Here is a 17057-nt window from a genome sequence, read left to right as displayed (position 1 = left end):
AAAGTATTTAAAATAATTACTTGCATAAAAAAACTAAGTTTGGTGACACTATGTATGTCCTATATCAGGCTATATGGAATAAGGTACTGATTGCGCAGACAACAATTTAGCAAAACAAATTATTGTATATATGTATTGTTGTGTTTTATATATACACGATTAAAAATCAATAATTGTCGAAATGATGAATAGTGTTTATACTCTGTCGGCGATGGAGCATTTTACTAGTAAGTTAGTTGGAAAGAATGACACTATATTACGACTAAATATTGACCACATTCCAAGCACTGTGCAGGTAGGGCGTTAGAATTGTACTGTACCTGCTGCCCAATTGCATGATCGTAAAATGCGACTAAAGGTCCTTTAGGATCTTATATTTTCTCTTCTTCCTATCTGAATTTATTCTTCCCAACGACTCTCCCTTGACACCGGCTCATTTTTGTTCTTTTGTGGAGCAGGTTGACTCTGGGTTCTGTTCCCTGGCCGAGACACACTAAAGTCTATAAAAGGGGTAGTTTCTGCAAGCGCTAAACATACCGGGTGTGGAACGACTGGTCCGCCCGTTGTCAGTATAATGTCATCCTTGATATTCCAGGGGTTCCGAACAGTCACGATCTGTACTCCCCTGGACTATATCATAGTAAAATTGGAGGCAGCTCAGCGGAAAATATATATATAACCACAGGGACCTGTGACCACAATACACCATTATATATACGCGGCTCTTTTGTTGTATATCAAGGACTGAATTACCCGTATTGTTATGTTGCCTCCAGTTTTACTATGAGATAGTAAGAGATGTAGGTGTAGAGATCGTAAGTGATCGGAACTCCTGGAATATCGAGGATGGTATAATGTGACCGGTGGGGTGTGCTGCTTTGTGGCTTCGGCGGCATGCTTCAGTGATATAGCACTACAAGAAGACACAACACGAATATACCGCAGTCTCCCAAAACACGCACCTTGCATTATATACACGCAATACACCGCATACATGGGAGGCCGTCCTTACATGACCCTAGCTGTGACTGTCAGTAATAGGACGTTAATTGAATCAAACAATCAACAAACCAAGCCCCAGTGTCATAATATAAACGTTGTGTATCTTCCCTTTTCTCTCTCTCATCACCATTTACGTTGCCATTCAATTGAAAGACAAATATACAAATTATTTTTTTAAAAAAAATCAAAAAAAAATCGGCCTATAATGGTAAATGGAGGAAAATTAAGTATGTTTTTGAAAACAGAGTAGTTCCATACTTAACTTTAGTACAAATTATTTTAAACGAATGTGGTCTGATGTATATATGGCACTCTCAGTTCCAACACAATTTGAATCCAAAATGGGTTAAAGCTCGACCATTTTTTACAAAAATGGAATAATGACATTTTTTGTTCCTCAAAGTCAATTTGCCATAGAACATACAAAAACGAATGTATTGGTGATGAATTCCATTATTTATTAACTTATAACTTGCGCTATATAATTGCATGACTTTAGATATCCTTTTGTTTGGGAACAATGTTATGTTTAAATCTATAATAATAAAAATTCAATACACATGAACTGGACAAAAAATGTAAATTAAGGGATTCTACTATTTCAAAAATTATCTCTTAAAAGATTGATTAATTCATATTATTTTGAGTAACACAACAATTTGCTGATGAGGAGGGTTGCATAGTGATATGACGACATTCACAATATTATCATTTCTAAATGCAGGTAACATTAAATCGAAAAATTACCATCTTGAGGAATTTTTGCAGTTACGCCACTGTAACTTGTATCTGATTCATTGTTCCCAAACAAAAGGATATCTAAAGTCATGCAATTATATAGCGCAAGTGTGTAATAAAAAATCCGTAACAATTTATATGTAAATTATAAAACATATGTATGAAAGTATTTTTATGTTAAAAAAATCCGCAAGAACAATTTTACGTGGTTTTATAACTTGTACAGCTCTAGATGAAGCAGGCTAGAGGACTTATAGTCTTCTTTTTGATTTAAACATATTTCATTGTATGTAATTTCTAGATCTAACATACGTGACGCTACTCAAATTGGTACGCCACCTAAATTGGTACACTTTTAATATATATCAAGCAGAATTTTCAGTGTTCACTCAAAACTGACAATAACTGTCCTGAACAAAAATTAAGGTAATTAACAGTGACTGTGACAATTTTTATATGTCATATTCTTTCCTGATACTTATTATCTTTATTTAAACATGAAAAGAATGAAATTGTGAAAAAATCCGGGAAATGACGTCGTGGGACAACCCTAAAAACACCACATATTTTAAGCACGGAAAACAATTGCTGAGTGGGATATTTTTGACAGATATGTGGCTTTAATCAACTAAAAAATGTTTGAAGTTTCTTTAAATGAATTAACTTTTTTATCATGTTTAGACATTTATTAATCAAATCAAATTTAGGAGGTGTACCATTTTCGGTACCTAAACCTGCTGAAACACAGGGCTTGACCGGACATGCTTCAAAGCTCTCTATTTATGAATATATGCACCGCTGCCAAGAAAACAAATCATGAAGTTAAAGTTGAAGGCATCTTTTTGTGGAATTTTAAAAGAAAATACTGGATTCAAGCACACGTAAGAAAATGTTAACATTTTTCTTCAAAAAGTGTACCAATTTAGGTAGCGTAGACAATTTGATCTTTTTCTTACTCTTTTTTTTTATTATCTATTTTTGCTATTTGATTTTTTTTTCAATTGACCAAGTAATCAGCTATATGGTTTTTTTTGTCTTTTTTTTTTTTGTATTCGTCTAGACACGAAATAAATTCTTATTACTAGAACTTTTACAAAAACATAGTACAAAATATGACTTACAAATTTTGAGACGGTCCCTAAACTTTATACTAAGCGTCCATCTGAGCACAAACATTCCAATGACTGAGAATATACTCACTCTACAATGACGCATGCGCACTAGACAATTGGGGGAACCTGTTCAAAAAGAAGGAAAAGTGTTGAAAACATTACAGGATTTTTCTTTGAAATGTACATGTCACGAACTTTGTGATCACAAGACATTTGCTATCGTGAAGTACCATGACAAGTGGTGTTTCTGGTGGAAAGAAGCCTACGTTATGCCGATATTATTTGAATACAGGTTCATGCATTTATGGTGATGAGTGTCAATTTTTTCACCAAAATCCAAGATCTGGTGTAGGGTTTCAAAAGCCATTTGCGAACGGTCCTTCATCGTCTTCACAGGAAAATCAAGGTTTGATCATGTGAATAATGCAATTTTGTTTTGTTTAGCACTGTTGATCTCTTTTCCTATGTGACCGTTGATGTTGTTTCCCATTGTGAAATTCAGAGTGAATCAGCTGTTTGCTCATCAGCATGTTGAGCTCATTGTCATGATTTTTTTTCCGATCGGTGAAATTTGTTGCCATGAGCATGTAACTAGAGGTCTAAAACGTGATCGGAAGACATATGTCATCGCATGTATGCCATAAACGGCCGATCGTCTGTTTCTTAATGTGATTAATTTCTGTCATCAACAATTAAGGGGAGATAAGTCATGTGCACTTCCAAACATGTGGGGATATCTGTGCTGCAGATTCTGATAAGTGGCAGCAAATTGTCAACGCTAGAGGTCTAGGGGGCGACCAAGAATGAGAAATAAAACAAATCATAATTTGAAATTCAAAATTTAATGAAAGTAAAATATAATATTTAATTGAAAGGGGGCCAATTCCCACTAAATTTCTGAAACCAAAAATATGTTTCTTGAAAACAATATGATGTTAGAAAATAGAGTTGCAATGATAAATCGTGGGATGATATATCACGGTATAGACTACACGGTTCGGTTCACAGTATTTTTTCCTATATCACGGTATGCCCCACCAGTTTCTAGATCAGGCGAAATCAGATTTTTTTTGAGTGGTTAGCAGTACTTCCTCCCAAAGATATTCACCATTGATCCACATTGTTTCTGTAGTTGTAGATTTTAATTCAATGCAATCACTAACTTAAGTCACCTGATCTACGTAAGGCAGTTTCAAATATGTTTCTTTGTGAATGTAACGTTCCAATTTAAGTATATATACTTCACGATCAGTTGGAGAAACCTTGCTTTACAATTTGGCCGTCTTGATGCAGTTTTGTTAACGCAGTCAGTATAGCCGAAAGTTTGATATTTTACTGTGGATACAAAAAATACTTTCTACAATGTTTTAATGCAGTTAATACTTGCATTAAACTTTTAAAAATACTATCAAACTTTCGTCATATGAATAACAATACGGATCAAATTCCCAAACACAACCTGGTATGAAATTGTGTAAACATGACTTCAACCTGACGCCATTTTCTTAAAACATGTGTATGATGTTACAAACAACTGCATGTTGGCACGTTGAAGTTTAATCACGATTGTTTGCTCATTTGGCAGAAAATATTCTGTTTATGATCAAAATTGATATGTACATGCGTGCAGTACTAGTGAAATTCACTGAAAATACAATAAGGAGTCTGAATGGTGATTGTGTTTCCGATTCATGGTGACTGATTTACATGTTTACTAAGACGGACAGTAACCAAATTAACTTTAAAGTAAATATACAATTATAAAAACTTCTGGATTAAAAGGTAAATACAGATTAATAAATTTTTAACCTTGTATATTTCAGCTTCTCCTGATTCTGTTGTTACTAATAATAAAATAATGATGTTTGGTAGCTTTCTCTGTTTTTTCTGAAAGTTTGTCCTTAAATTCTCTCTCTTATTAGCTCACCTGGCCCAAGGGGAAGGGGAACAGAGTTTGTGTAAATTTTGGCTCTGACCCCCCGGGGGCAGGAGGGTTGGGGCCCAATAGGGGAAATAGAGGTAAAACCTTTAAATCGCTATTAGTCATAGCGTTCTGCGTGGAATGATACCAATTTTGGTCAGAAACATCATTGGGTGAAGAGGAAGTTTGTATAAATTTTGGCTCTGACCCTCTGGAGCAGAAAGAATGGGTCCAAAGAGAGAAATTAGAGGTAAATCTTAAATTCCTTCAGAAAAGAACAATTAACCTGTAATCAGAACATTACTTGGCATTACAATAACCAGGTGAGTGATACAGGCCCTCTTGGCCTCTTGCATAATAATTATTTTAATAAATATTTGTGATACATATTGTATCTTGAGACAACTATCGCAATATGTAACGTATTGTGGGGGAAGCGTACGTATCGTTGCAGTAATATAGAAAAAATTCATTAATAACCAAAGTTAAAGTTACAAACCAGTCTGCGTCTTTATGCACTAAACCGATGCTCACAACTAGTAATTATATAATTTTACAGTCTGACTAGTACCAATTATAATGAACTAGTCCGACTGGACTAGTGGCTCCCCGACCAATTAAAATCAGTAAATATACTTCATATGTTTACAAGAGCGATGGTCAATTGTATCTTTCAACACAATTTTAGTGCATTCTGTATGCGATTATTTGTGTCCAGATGTATCATTTTCTGAGAATTTACGTTCACTAATGCATCCAAACTGTAATTTGGGTCAAAAACTGATCATGACTGAAGTACTAAAGCAAAATGCTCATATATATTTAATGTGGACTAGTGATTAAATAGTCGGGACTAGTAAAATTTTGAGGTTAACTAGTCCAAATGACTAGCAGCAAAAAAAATTTAAGTCACAGACTGCAAAACCAAACAAATACCTGTTTTCCTGCGTAATCTATGTTAACAGTGATGGTCCTTTTTGCTGTTTTGCTGTCTGACAACTTTGGCAACACTACAAAATTATCAATCATGAATTTTGTTTTACATTCCCCCATTTAAAAAATCAAAAGCTGTTTCGGAAAGGTAGTAGGTTTTTCAAGGTGCTTAAAAAATAGAAAATAATGAGATGCGTTAATAGGACCAAATTTGGACCTAACTTTAAAAAAAGTAAGTCATAAATAAGTTTGCAGAAGAAATCAAATAGAGAAACTGGTGTATAAGCCATGACTACTTTACCAGTTTTAAAACACTTAATACATACTCTGGAAAATATGGTATCATCTATGTGGTTTCCACATCACACAGACTGGCATTCTACTCTTTCTTCAGTAATCTATTGAAAACCATGTAAGGTTTGATGAATAAAGCTGTGAAAATCAGTGAAAAGTACTAGAGACAAAAAATGTATGATGCCTTATTAACATTAGTGTACATAAGATGTTTTTTTTACAAATGAAATCATATTTGCATAAGTAATAATTAATAATGACACTATTGGTGTGAAAATGTGAAAAACCACAACTAACTTAAGCTTCATAGTCTGACCATATGTACTCGTTTTATTGTATTGTAGAGAAACACAAACAGAGGTATATAAACTTGTATAATGGTTTTTGGCAAAAAATATATATATATATTATATATATGTGTACACTGCCATAATTAATTTTCAGCTCTTATTATACAGCCCGCAATGAAGTTAAGCCGGGCGCGGGTATACTGGAATTGGGTTGCCCGTCTGTCACAACTTTGTCTGGCAAACTCCTCCTAAACTACTTGATAGAGTTCGATAAAATTTGGTACACAGAATTCTGACATAAAGGGGAGTAACTCAGTTGAATAAACTATATAGTGTTGGGTAATGTCTCATATCAATGAAGTTGTTACTAAATTTGTGCAGCGGGGGGTATTAGTCGTCCACTCTGGTGACAGTTCTAGTTTGTCTATGCAAAATTGAAACATATATGCATGGTAATTCTCAAAAATATTGATATCTTTTGGTGGTGAATAACTTGAAAATAAGAAGACTTGTTGAGTCATCAATATGAAAATAATGACAAAACTGTAATATCAGTGAGAACACTTTGTACTCACTACTATTACACTTTGGCTTGAATTTTCTTTGCTAGTCCAGAATATTCAATAAAAATTAAAATAAAATGTTATTTTACAAAGTATATAAATATTTATCTCCTAAAAGCTGTCCAGACTGGATATTATATATAACTCATCAGTTGGGCAACATTTCACCTTTGACAGGTATATGAGTGATATCATCTGGTGAATTATTACTCGTAGTATTATTACCGATAATACAAATATTATTAACTATTTAAATATTGAATCATGTGGTTTGTTAAAGTTATATGTGTCATTATTTTCATACGGATGAATCAACAGTCTTGGTTCTGACTCCCTGTAGCTGAAAGAGAGGACCCCAGTAGGAAAATAAGAGGTAAAATCCTTCATAAAAGAAACACTGATCCTGTATTCAGAACATTACTTGGCATAACAAACCAGGTGAGCGATACATGTACGTCCTCTAGGCCTCTTGTTTTTTACTAGGCCAACTTTCCAAAGAGATGTTTTATTTCATTCAACTTCATTGAATAATTTTGAATAAAATCATTGTAAAAAGTAATGTACCAGTATTGTATAACAATTCAATATCAATGCTCACTTAGAATAAAAAGTGTCTTTAAAACTAATAGAAATCAGTAAAAGCTCAATCCTCATTGTGACTGTAAACATAAACCTATAGCTATATATAGTTATTGTACCTGAATTTTTATGGGCCATATTTAAACAATTCTTATACGGTCCTCTCCATCATCTCTATATGTCAATATAAAGTCTATCAATTTCAATTTTAATAGATTTAATTTTAGATCACCAATCCATTTCTGTAATTATGATTTAATATAATGAAGTCATTAATATTAATGTAGACTGATGCACAGTTAGCTCCTATATACATGTATCTATTATTGTCTCTGTCATATAAGCTTTATAGGCCAGTTATAGGGGATGTTACAATCACTTACTAGGTTATTATAGAAGCTGCTTTCACAAGTTTGACAGTACTAATGTGAATATGTACCAGTAAAATGATATTGATGCTACCCTTGAAAACATGGTAATGGACTTAACAGAATTCTCTGACATTTATAATTATCTACCAGTTTTATCCATGTAAAAGGTACATTAGAATTGAAAAAAAGAAAACTGTTGTTCAGAATTAACGTGTATTGATTGTACATGTTTAATGAAAAACATTTTAGCATGTGATGTAGCAAGCACACAGAAGATGAATAGTTGAAAGGCATGTTTATAATGCAGTTTATATATTGAACAAGGTTAACATTCTGTATATGGTTAGCTCTATTGTACATGCACGTTGATAGTGAATAAATTCAGCTCTTCTACCCAAGTTGATGATGAATTAATTACCTGTATTGTATTTGTGTATGTGGTGATGCTGTTGTGTCATCAGTGATATGTGATTTTCTTTTTGTAAATTCAGGACATGTTTATATAATAGATTAATTGTATCTTATAACTTTGAGTTGTAGATAAAAAACAAAATGGATGTGTAAAGGTGTTTAACAACAGAAATTTTTTATATGATCAACAGTATTGAACTGTTGGGGACTTACAAAACCTACATCTATATCTTTGTATTTTTGTTATGGATACTGGTGTTACAGTAAATATTTAATAAAGATTTTGGATTAATCTAGTTTTACTCTTATTTTACAGCAGGACCTTTCGATATGATGGGAAATAATGGAGATCAGTATTTCAACGCCACCTTTGAACCTGAAAACGGTGGAGCTGATTTTATTCCCTTCCCAGTAAGAGTCCAGATTTTTTCAAATATCTCTAAACTTAATAAATCTACTGAGATCAACGTGGGACCTCATTTTGTTGACTTTTTGTCGATTTAGCTGGATCTTATACATAATTTAGTCTAACTTTTGTATTTTGAAGAAAAATGTTGTCTATGGTAATTATTTTGAGGAAATCATTTTTGAAATGCTTTTCTGCATCGAGTCCTTGCCCTTTTTTAATGATTTATTAATGCCTAAAATTAAGTAATTTTCTAAAGTAGAAAATACAGTTATCATTTTCAGAAAGTATTTGAGTTTTTATTTTCATGGTTTAAAGTGAATAGTCGGGCAAAGAAAACAAGTCTAAATGCGTTCATTGGCCTTCCAAAAGTTCTCACATATTAATACGATGGCCAAGTTCTGCTTACGTTTCCCAGTTCTGACCATTAAAGTAAAGGAAAGTTGAAAGCATTGAAAGCGAGGCTGCGTGGAAATGTAACCACGGACATAGTCAGCTGGGAGGACGTTTTAGGATTCCTATACTTTAAATTAATTTCTTCGTACGCAGACAGATTTTGGCGAGAGATTTTATTTTTCTATTTCATAAGAAATTATACTGGATACATTCACACCATTTTTACCGACTTTAGCCATCCTTGCCCGACTGTTCACTTTAAACATTTATTTGATGTAGATATGTACTTGTCTTTGTAGCATTCACGTCCTATTTCAAGAACTCACAGAAACATGGCCAATCCAATGCCTCCCCAGGGCATGAAGCCACCATTTGGACCCCCACCCCAGGGGCCCCCGGGCCATCCAGGACCCCCTGGTCCTAAAATGGACGGTCAAATGCAGAGACCCGATGGTCCGGGTCACAGAATGGAACGACCCAACCAGATGATGGATGGGTATGGTCCAAGAATGAACGGACCAGTGACAATGATGGAAAATCCTAACCCTAATGGGGGTCCCCCTAGGGCTGGCCCCAGGATGGATTCCATGGCCACTGATTTTGCTGCTCTTAATCTGTCAATTCCAAGTTCCAAGGTATGGGAGATGAGTAGGCAGTTAAATTCGTCTTTTTGTTTTTGTTAAATTATTTTCAGAGTTTTGTCACAAAAAACACATACGTTTTATAGATGTAACAGACAAAAGGCCAATCTGGTATCACTTCATGTCATGTTCAAAGTGATAGGTACTGTACCATAGTTACACCCTCTGCCCTCCAAGATTACCTCCTAGCTGCAATATTGTAGCTCAAAAGACTTTTAGACAGATAATGAATCGATGTCGTCTTTAATGCTGCAATTCTGATTACCTCCTAGCTGCAATATTGTAGCTCAAAAGACTTTTAGACAGATAATGAATCGATGTCGTCTTTAGAGTTGCAACTCGGATTACTTCCTAGCTGCAATATTGTAGCTAAAAAGACTTTTAGACAGATAATGAATCAATGTCGTCTTTAGAGCTGCAACTCGGATTACCTCCTAGCTGCAATATTGTAGCTAAAAAGACTTTTAGACAGATAATGAATCGATGTCGTCTTTAGATCTTATTGGTGCCTATTACTACTAATGGAGCAAATAACTACTAATGGAGCAAATAATGGTGATGCAAACCATAATAAAACGTTTGTAAGTATTTTGTCTTACTTATTTCATATTGCTTTCCTACTAGGCAATAAAACTGAGCCATATGAAATATCCAATTCTCAGCGAGACATTGTTTTTTTTATATAAATTTATACAGCAAGTCTACAAGTTATGAATTTGACATCTTGTGAGCAATACATTTGATATTTAGAATGGTAGATATGTTTGTTTTGTACAAAAATATTATGTAAATGTTGTAAATGCAAAAAAATAGAATAATTGGAAACCTACAAAAAAAGTATATAAAATTGTGCCCAAGTGATTTTTGGAGGCACTGCCCCACTAGGACACATAGGGACCAATTCGTACCCAGCCGATAGGTATTGAAGGCAGGGTACAGATATTCGTTCTAGTTATCTCCCATTATCTATATATGGGAACACATTGTATGGACCTGCATTGGTACCGGTTAAGTGTCTCTACCCCACCTATACACAGCTGAATCATTCAGTACTAATGCCATTTTATTCCTAGACCCTAAGTAACTGATCAGTGTCGTGGAAATTTTTACATGTTTATTAGAGTTATCTACTCTTGCTGGTAGGGTCATTGTATTTCCTGTTTTTTCAGTTTTTTTGTGAGCATTAAGTAATATTTTTCAGGAATAACAAGTTACTATGAAATATTTACATTTTGCCACTGTGACTCCCATTACTCTAATGATAATCGTGATCTGCATTATGAGCCAATAAATGCAGCTTAGACTTTGTGTAGTAATTTCTACAGAAATGAATGTGAGTCTTGTTTGCTGACACCATGTTAGTCCGTGCGGGAAAATTGACATTGTAGTTGAATGAACCATTTTGGATATGAAACTTATGAAAAACTCTTTTAAATGTCTGGATAATTGAAAGTAGACTGAAAAGCTAATAAGAAACATTGAAATTTTGTTATCTTTTCAATTTTTCATAGGGACTATTTTTTATCACATTGAACTTGAGCGTGAAATTCAAATGTTCACTCGCATCTAAATTATGTTTTACTTTGAGCTAGAAAGTAAAATGTAAATATAACAATTAAAGGATTGTTAGATTGCATTTATTGGAGATATAAATGCAATCTGGGTGGCAGATAAATAACGGGCCCTATTCTGTTTATCTGCTTCCCAGATTGCATTTATATCTCCAATAAATGCAATCTAACAATCCTTTAATTGTTAAATGTTTGCTTGCGGAGTAACAGTGTCACAATCGATAACCTACCTGCAAAGGGGTATATTTCTGTAATTTTATTTTGAAAACAGGAAATAATGTTCTATACAAATGACATTTTCTAAAGCACTCACATGATTATTTAAATGTGTGTTGTTATCAGTCTAACACATGTATTGGGTACTAGTTGTTGTGACTAGTATTAGTTTTTTACAATTAACTTACATTATGTATTAATCTTATTATGATGTAGCTAGCCAACTCAGAATGAAATAAAAAAAAATGTGTTTTCTTGGTTATTCCAGGGACCAAACCCAATAGCAAATGAATTCATTCCTAAGAATGGACCTCTAACTCACAGTGCGAGTTCTCCAAACTTCTCAACATTTTCTGACGGCATGACAACGGATGGTTCAGGAAACAGTCACATGATGAACAACCCGGCTGTGAACCACATGTCTCAGATGGGTGGACCGATGGGCATGCCCCCACCCAGCGGCCCGATGATGCCACCCCAGAGTGGTGCTCAGATGTCCAACACCCCTCCCCCGACACATCTCTCCACCACAGGTGGGGCATTCTGATGGCGTTGTCTGTCTGATACTTAAAGATGCTCCACCACTGACAGAGCATAAACAATACTCACCATTTGAACAATAACTGAGATTTAATTGTGTGTATATTTGTCTGAGTAACACAAAAATACATATAAAATAAATTATTTTGCTCTTGGTGCATACGCAATTAGTACTTAATTCCATATAGGACATAGTGTCATGGATTTTTTTTTGGACACAATCAATATTTTAATACATTTTTATCTTAAATATGAAATGAAAAGCTCTGACTTTTCAGTGGTGGTAATTGTATTAAGTAACTTTTGTAACTGAAGACAAATACTAATTTGTCTGTCTCTTTTTGATAGTGATAAAAAACTGTTCGTCAGCGGTGTCAAATCTTTAAAGTTTATATACCTATTGTTAAATTTTTGCAAGGGATTTATTTTCACTTTATGAAAAAATTTTGTTATGTAATATTATATTTAATATTAAATATATATATATATTATATGACCTTGTATTTCATGTAAATTTGCTACAGTTTACATAGAAGGTATAAATAGTAGTCATATATATGTAGATAGGATTTGTCAGTTAGCAAAATTTGTAAAAAGATATATTGACAGCATTTTCAGCTGAATATTAACTTGCTGATTAGATTTGAAATATTTATAGAACTTCTTGATAATGTTTGGTTGACTTGTTTTATGTTTAACCCAGACATATGTTACCTATGTCCCAATGTATTTCTGTATATAGACTGTCTATCCTACTGGATAGCTCGAGGTAATAAAGGATACAGTATTGTAAAAAATATTAATAAGTTGTATCTGGTGCAGATAGTGTATAAATTAAAAAGCTTGTTCTATTTCTCTGACCAGGGTACACCGCCAGTCCGAACCATAGCCCACATTTATCTCCCTCCAATTCACCACTGATGTTACGTCGCACAGCCTCGCCCATCACACCATTGAAAAATACAACGCCTAAAAAGTCAGCGAACACCACAATACAGGTAAGCCGGGGCTCGACAATAAGTATACTGGTCAACACCTCAAAAGTCAGCGAATACCACAATACAGGTAAGCCAGGGCTCAACAATAAGTATCCTGGTCAATGCCTCAATAAGTATCCTGGTCAACGCCTAAAAAGTCAGCGAACACCACAATACAGGTAAGCCGGGGCTCGACAATAAGTATACTGGTCAACACCTCAAAAGTCAGCGAATACCACAATACAGGTAAGCCAGGGCTCAACAATAAGTATCCTGGTCAATGCCTCAAATGTCAGCGAATACCATGATACAGGTAAGCCAGGGCTCAACAATAAGTATCCTGGTCAATGCCTCAAATGTCAGCGAATACCATGATACAGGTAAGCCAGGGCTCAACAAAATATTATACTGGTATTTTGTATAGAAATCTTCACATATTATAGCTGAGTATGTATGTATAATGATAGAAGTTAGCACACAATCTTTTAATATCAAGGAAAAGTCTATCCACAAGTTTTCAGATATTAAACCCCTGAAATTGTGATGGTGACACTGTATTTTGCTGTTGTTTTTTTTCAGGAAAATGTAGGTGGTACCACATATTTCTATTCACCTGAAGATTTCACCCCTCAGCATGAAGGAGCCGTAAGTTGGATATTTTTCTTTTTGAAAAATAAAATGAATTTTTTTTCCTATTTTCAAATCAAATTATTTGCTTGAATAATATGTATAAAGTAAATGTGTTTTGAAATACTAGTAGAAAGCCTTTTAATGTGTTTTGCTGAATGATCTCGGTGGAGTAAGGGAGACAACTTGTTTTTCATCCTAAATACTATTCTGAGATGAAGTATCCAGAATAAAACACTACGGTTTGTAAATGTTCAATAGTATCATACAACTCAGTGCTGAACTGATGAATTGTTGAAGTATGAGGAGATAAACTTTATCTTATTTGACAAACTTATGACCCACAAAAAGAGCGAAACACACATGTATTGTTGTCGAAATTCAACATATTATGTTTTGTTTTTTTGTTGGCATGAATTTTCAAGCTAATATTTTATTTTGTAGGCTCTGCCGAACTTTTCAGTGTTTCCGAGTCTCCCACCTCATATTGCCCATATGACAGTGAAGAAAAATATGCCACAGTTTTTCATGCCAGATGAACTGAGAGTGGTAGGTACCAGCCACACGAAAAATATTTACCAAGTCTGTGCTGAATATACATACTATAAAATGTTTTTGTGAAGGAATAAGGAAACTAATAAGGAAACACACGCCCTCATACAGTATAAAAGTCTTCATACAGTATAAAAGTCTCATACAGTATCAAAGTCCTCATACAGTATCAAGTCCTCATACAGTACCAAATCCTCATACAGTATCAAGTCCTCATACAGTATCAAAGTCCTCATACAGTATCAAAGTCCCCATACAGTATCAAAGTCCTCATACAGTATCAAAGTCCTCATACAGTATCAAAGTCCTCATACAGTATCAAAGTCCTCATACAGTATCAAAGTCCTCATACAGTATCAAAGTCCTCATACAGTATCAAAGTCCTCATACAGTACCAAAGTCCCCATACAGTATCAAAGTCCTCATACAGTATCAAAGTCCTCATACAGTATCAAAGTCCTCATACAGTATCAAAGTCCCCATACAGTATCAAAGTCCCCATACATACAGTACCAAAGTCCAAAGTCCCATACAGTATCAAAGTCCTCATACAGTATCAAAGTCCTCATACAGTATCAAAGTCCCCATACAGTATCAAGTCCTTATAGAGTATCAAGTCCTTATAGAGTATCAAAGTCCCCATACAGTATCAAAGTCCCCATACAGTATCAAAGTCCCCATACAGTATCAAAGTCCTCATACAGTACCAAAGTCCTCATACAGTATCAAAGTCCCCATACAGTATCAAGTCCTCATACAGTATCAAAGTCCCCATACAGTATCAAAGTCCTCATACAGTACAAAGTCCCCATACAGTACAAAGTCCCCATACAGTATCAAAGTCCCCATACAGTACCAAAGTCCCCATACAGTACCAAAGTCCTCATACAGTATCAAAGTCCTCATACAGTACCAAAGTCCCCATACAGTACCAAAGTCCTCATACAGTACCAAAGTCCTCATACAGTACCAAAGTCCTCATACAGTACCAAAGTCCTCATACAGTATCAACGTCCCCATACAGTATCAAAGTCCTCATACAGTATCAAAGTCCTCATACAGTACCAAAGTCCCCATACAGTACAAAGTCCTCATACAGTAAAAGTCCCCATACAGTACAAAGTCCCATACAAGTACAAAGTCCCCATACAGTATCAAAGTCCCCATACAGTATCAAAGTCCCCATACAGTATCAAAGTCCCATACAGTATCAAAGTCCCATACAGTACAAAGTCCCCATACAGTATCAAAGTCCCCATACAGTATCAAAGTCCCATACAGTATCAAAGTCCCCATACAGTATCAAAGTCCCCATACAGTATCAAAGTCCCCATACAGTACAAAGTCCTCATACAGTACAAAGTCCTCATACAGTATCAAAGTCCCATACAGTATCAAAGTCCCATACAGTATCAAAGTCCTCATACAGTATCAAAGTCCCATACAGTATCAAAGTCCTCATACAGTATCAAAGTCCCCATACAGTATCAAAGTCCTCATACAGTATCAAAGTCCTCATACAGTATCAAAGTCCCATACAGTATCAAGTCCTCATACAGTACAAAGTCCTCATACATACAGTACAAAAGTCCTCATACAGTATCAAAGTCCTCATACAGTACAATCCCATACAGTATCAAGTCCCATACAGTATCAAGTCCCATACAGTATCAAAGTCCCCCATACAGTATCAAAGTCCTCATACAGTACAAAGTCCTCATACAGTATCAAAGTCCTCATACAGTATCAAGTCCATAAGTACAAATCCTCATACAGTACAAAGTCCCATACAGTATCAAGTCCATCAGAAGTCCTCATACAGTACAAAGTCATACAGTACCCCATACAGTACCAAGTCCCCATACAGTATCAAGTCCTCATACAGTATCAAAGTCCCATACAGTATCAAGTCCTCATACAGTCAAGTCCCATACAGTATCAAGTCCTCATACAGTACCAAAGTCCCCATACAGTATCAAAGTCCTCATACAGTATCAAAGTCCTCATACAGTATCAAAGTCCCCATACAGTATCAAAGTCCCCATACAGTATCAAAGTCCTCATACAGTATCAAAGTCCTCATACAGTATCAAAGTCCTCATACAGTATCAAGTCCTCATACAGTATCAAAGTCCTCATACAGTATCAAAGTCCTCATACAGTATCAAAGTCCTCATACAGTATCAAAGTCCCCATACAGTATCAAAGTCCCCATACAGTATCAAAGTCCCCATACAGTATCAAAGTCCTCATACAGTATCAAAGTCCTCATACAGTATCAAGTCCTCATACAGTATCAAAGTCCTCATACAGTATCAAGTCCTCATACAGTATCAAAGTCCCCATACAGTATCAAAGTCCTCATACAGTATCAAAGTCCCCATACAGTATCAAAGTCCTCATACAGTATCAAAGTCCCCATACAGTATCAAAGTCCTCATACAGTATCAAAGTCCCCAGTACACAGTATCAAAGTCTCATACAGTATCAAAGTCCTCATACAGTATCAAAGTCCTCATACAGTATCAAAGTCCTCATACAGTATCAAAGTCCACATACAAGTCTCATACAGTATCAAGTCCCATACAGTATCAAAGTCCCCATACAGTATCAAAGTCCCCATACAGTATCAAGTCCTCATACAGTATCAAGTCCTTATACAGTATCAAAGTCCTCATAACAGTATCAAAGTCCTCATACAGTATCAAAGTCCCCATACAGTATCAAAGTCCTCATACAGTATCAAAGTCCTCATACAGTATCAAAGTCCTCATACAGTACCAAAGTCCTCATACAGTATCAAAGTCCTCATACAGTATCAAAGTCCCCATACAGTATCAAAGTCCTCATACAGTATCAAAGTCCCCATACAGTATCAAGTCCTCATACAGTATCAAAGTCCCCATACAGTATCAAA

The 17057-nt window shown here is 35.0% G+C and overlaps 1 protein-coding gene across 5 annotated transcripts in view; it reads left to right on the top strand.

The window, feature by feature from the left end:
* The first annotated feature begins 2444 nt into the window (after window positions 1-2444).
* LOC138327358 (PAN2-PAN3 deadenylation complex subunit pan3-like) overlaps window positions 2445-17057 on the top strand; it is a 29909-nt gene continuing 15296 nt past the window's right edge. The window contains exons 1-8 of one of the 5 annotated variants that reach the window (XM_069273398.1): window positions 3118-3258; window positions 7172-7226; window positions 8531-8625; window positions 9316-9651; window positions 11713-11977; window positions 12849-12982; window positions 13541-13606; window positions 14033-14137. In XM_069273398.1, coding sequence (XP_069129499.1) covers window positions 8545-8625; window positions 9316-9651; window positions 11713-11977; window positions 12849-12982; window positions 13541-13606; window positions 14033-14137 — 987 coding nt within the window. In that variant the 5' untranslated portion in view covers window positions 3118-3258; window positions 7172-7226; window positions 8531-8544. Of the gene's footprint in view, window positions 3269-7171; window positions 7292-8530; window positions 8626-9315; window positions 9652-11712; window positions 11978-12848; window positions 12983-13540; window positions 13607-14032; window positions 14138-17057 lie in introns of all 5 variants that reach the window. The other 4 variants (XM_069273399.1, XM_069273397.1, XM_069273396.1 and 1 more) reach the window with 4 other exon arrangements.

This window comes from Argopecten irradians, chromosome 7 (genome assembly GCF_041381155.1).
Source record: "Argopecten irradians isolate NY chromosome 7, Ai_NY, whole genome shotgun sequence".
Lineage (NCBI taxonomy): Eukaryota > Metazoa > Mollusca > Bivalvia > Pectinida > Pectinidae > Argopecten > Argopecten irradians.
The sequence above is the reverse complement of the archived record's forward strand: the minus strand, read 5'-3'. Positions and strand labels throughout refer to the sequence as shown.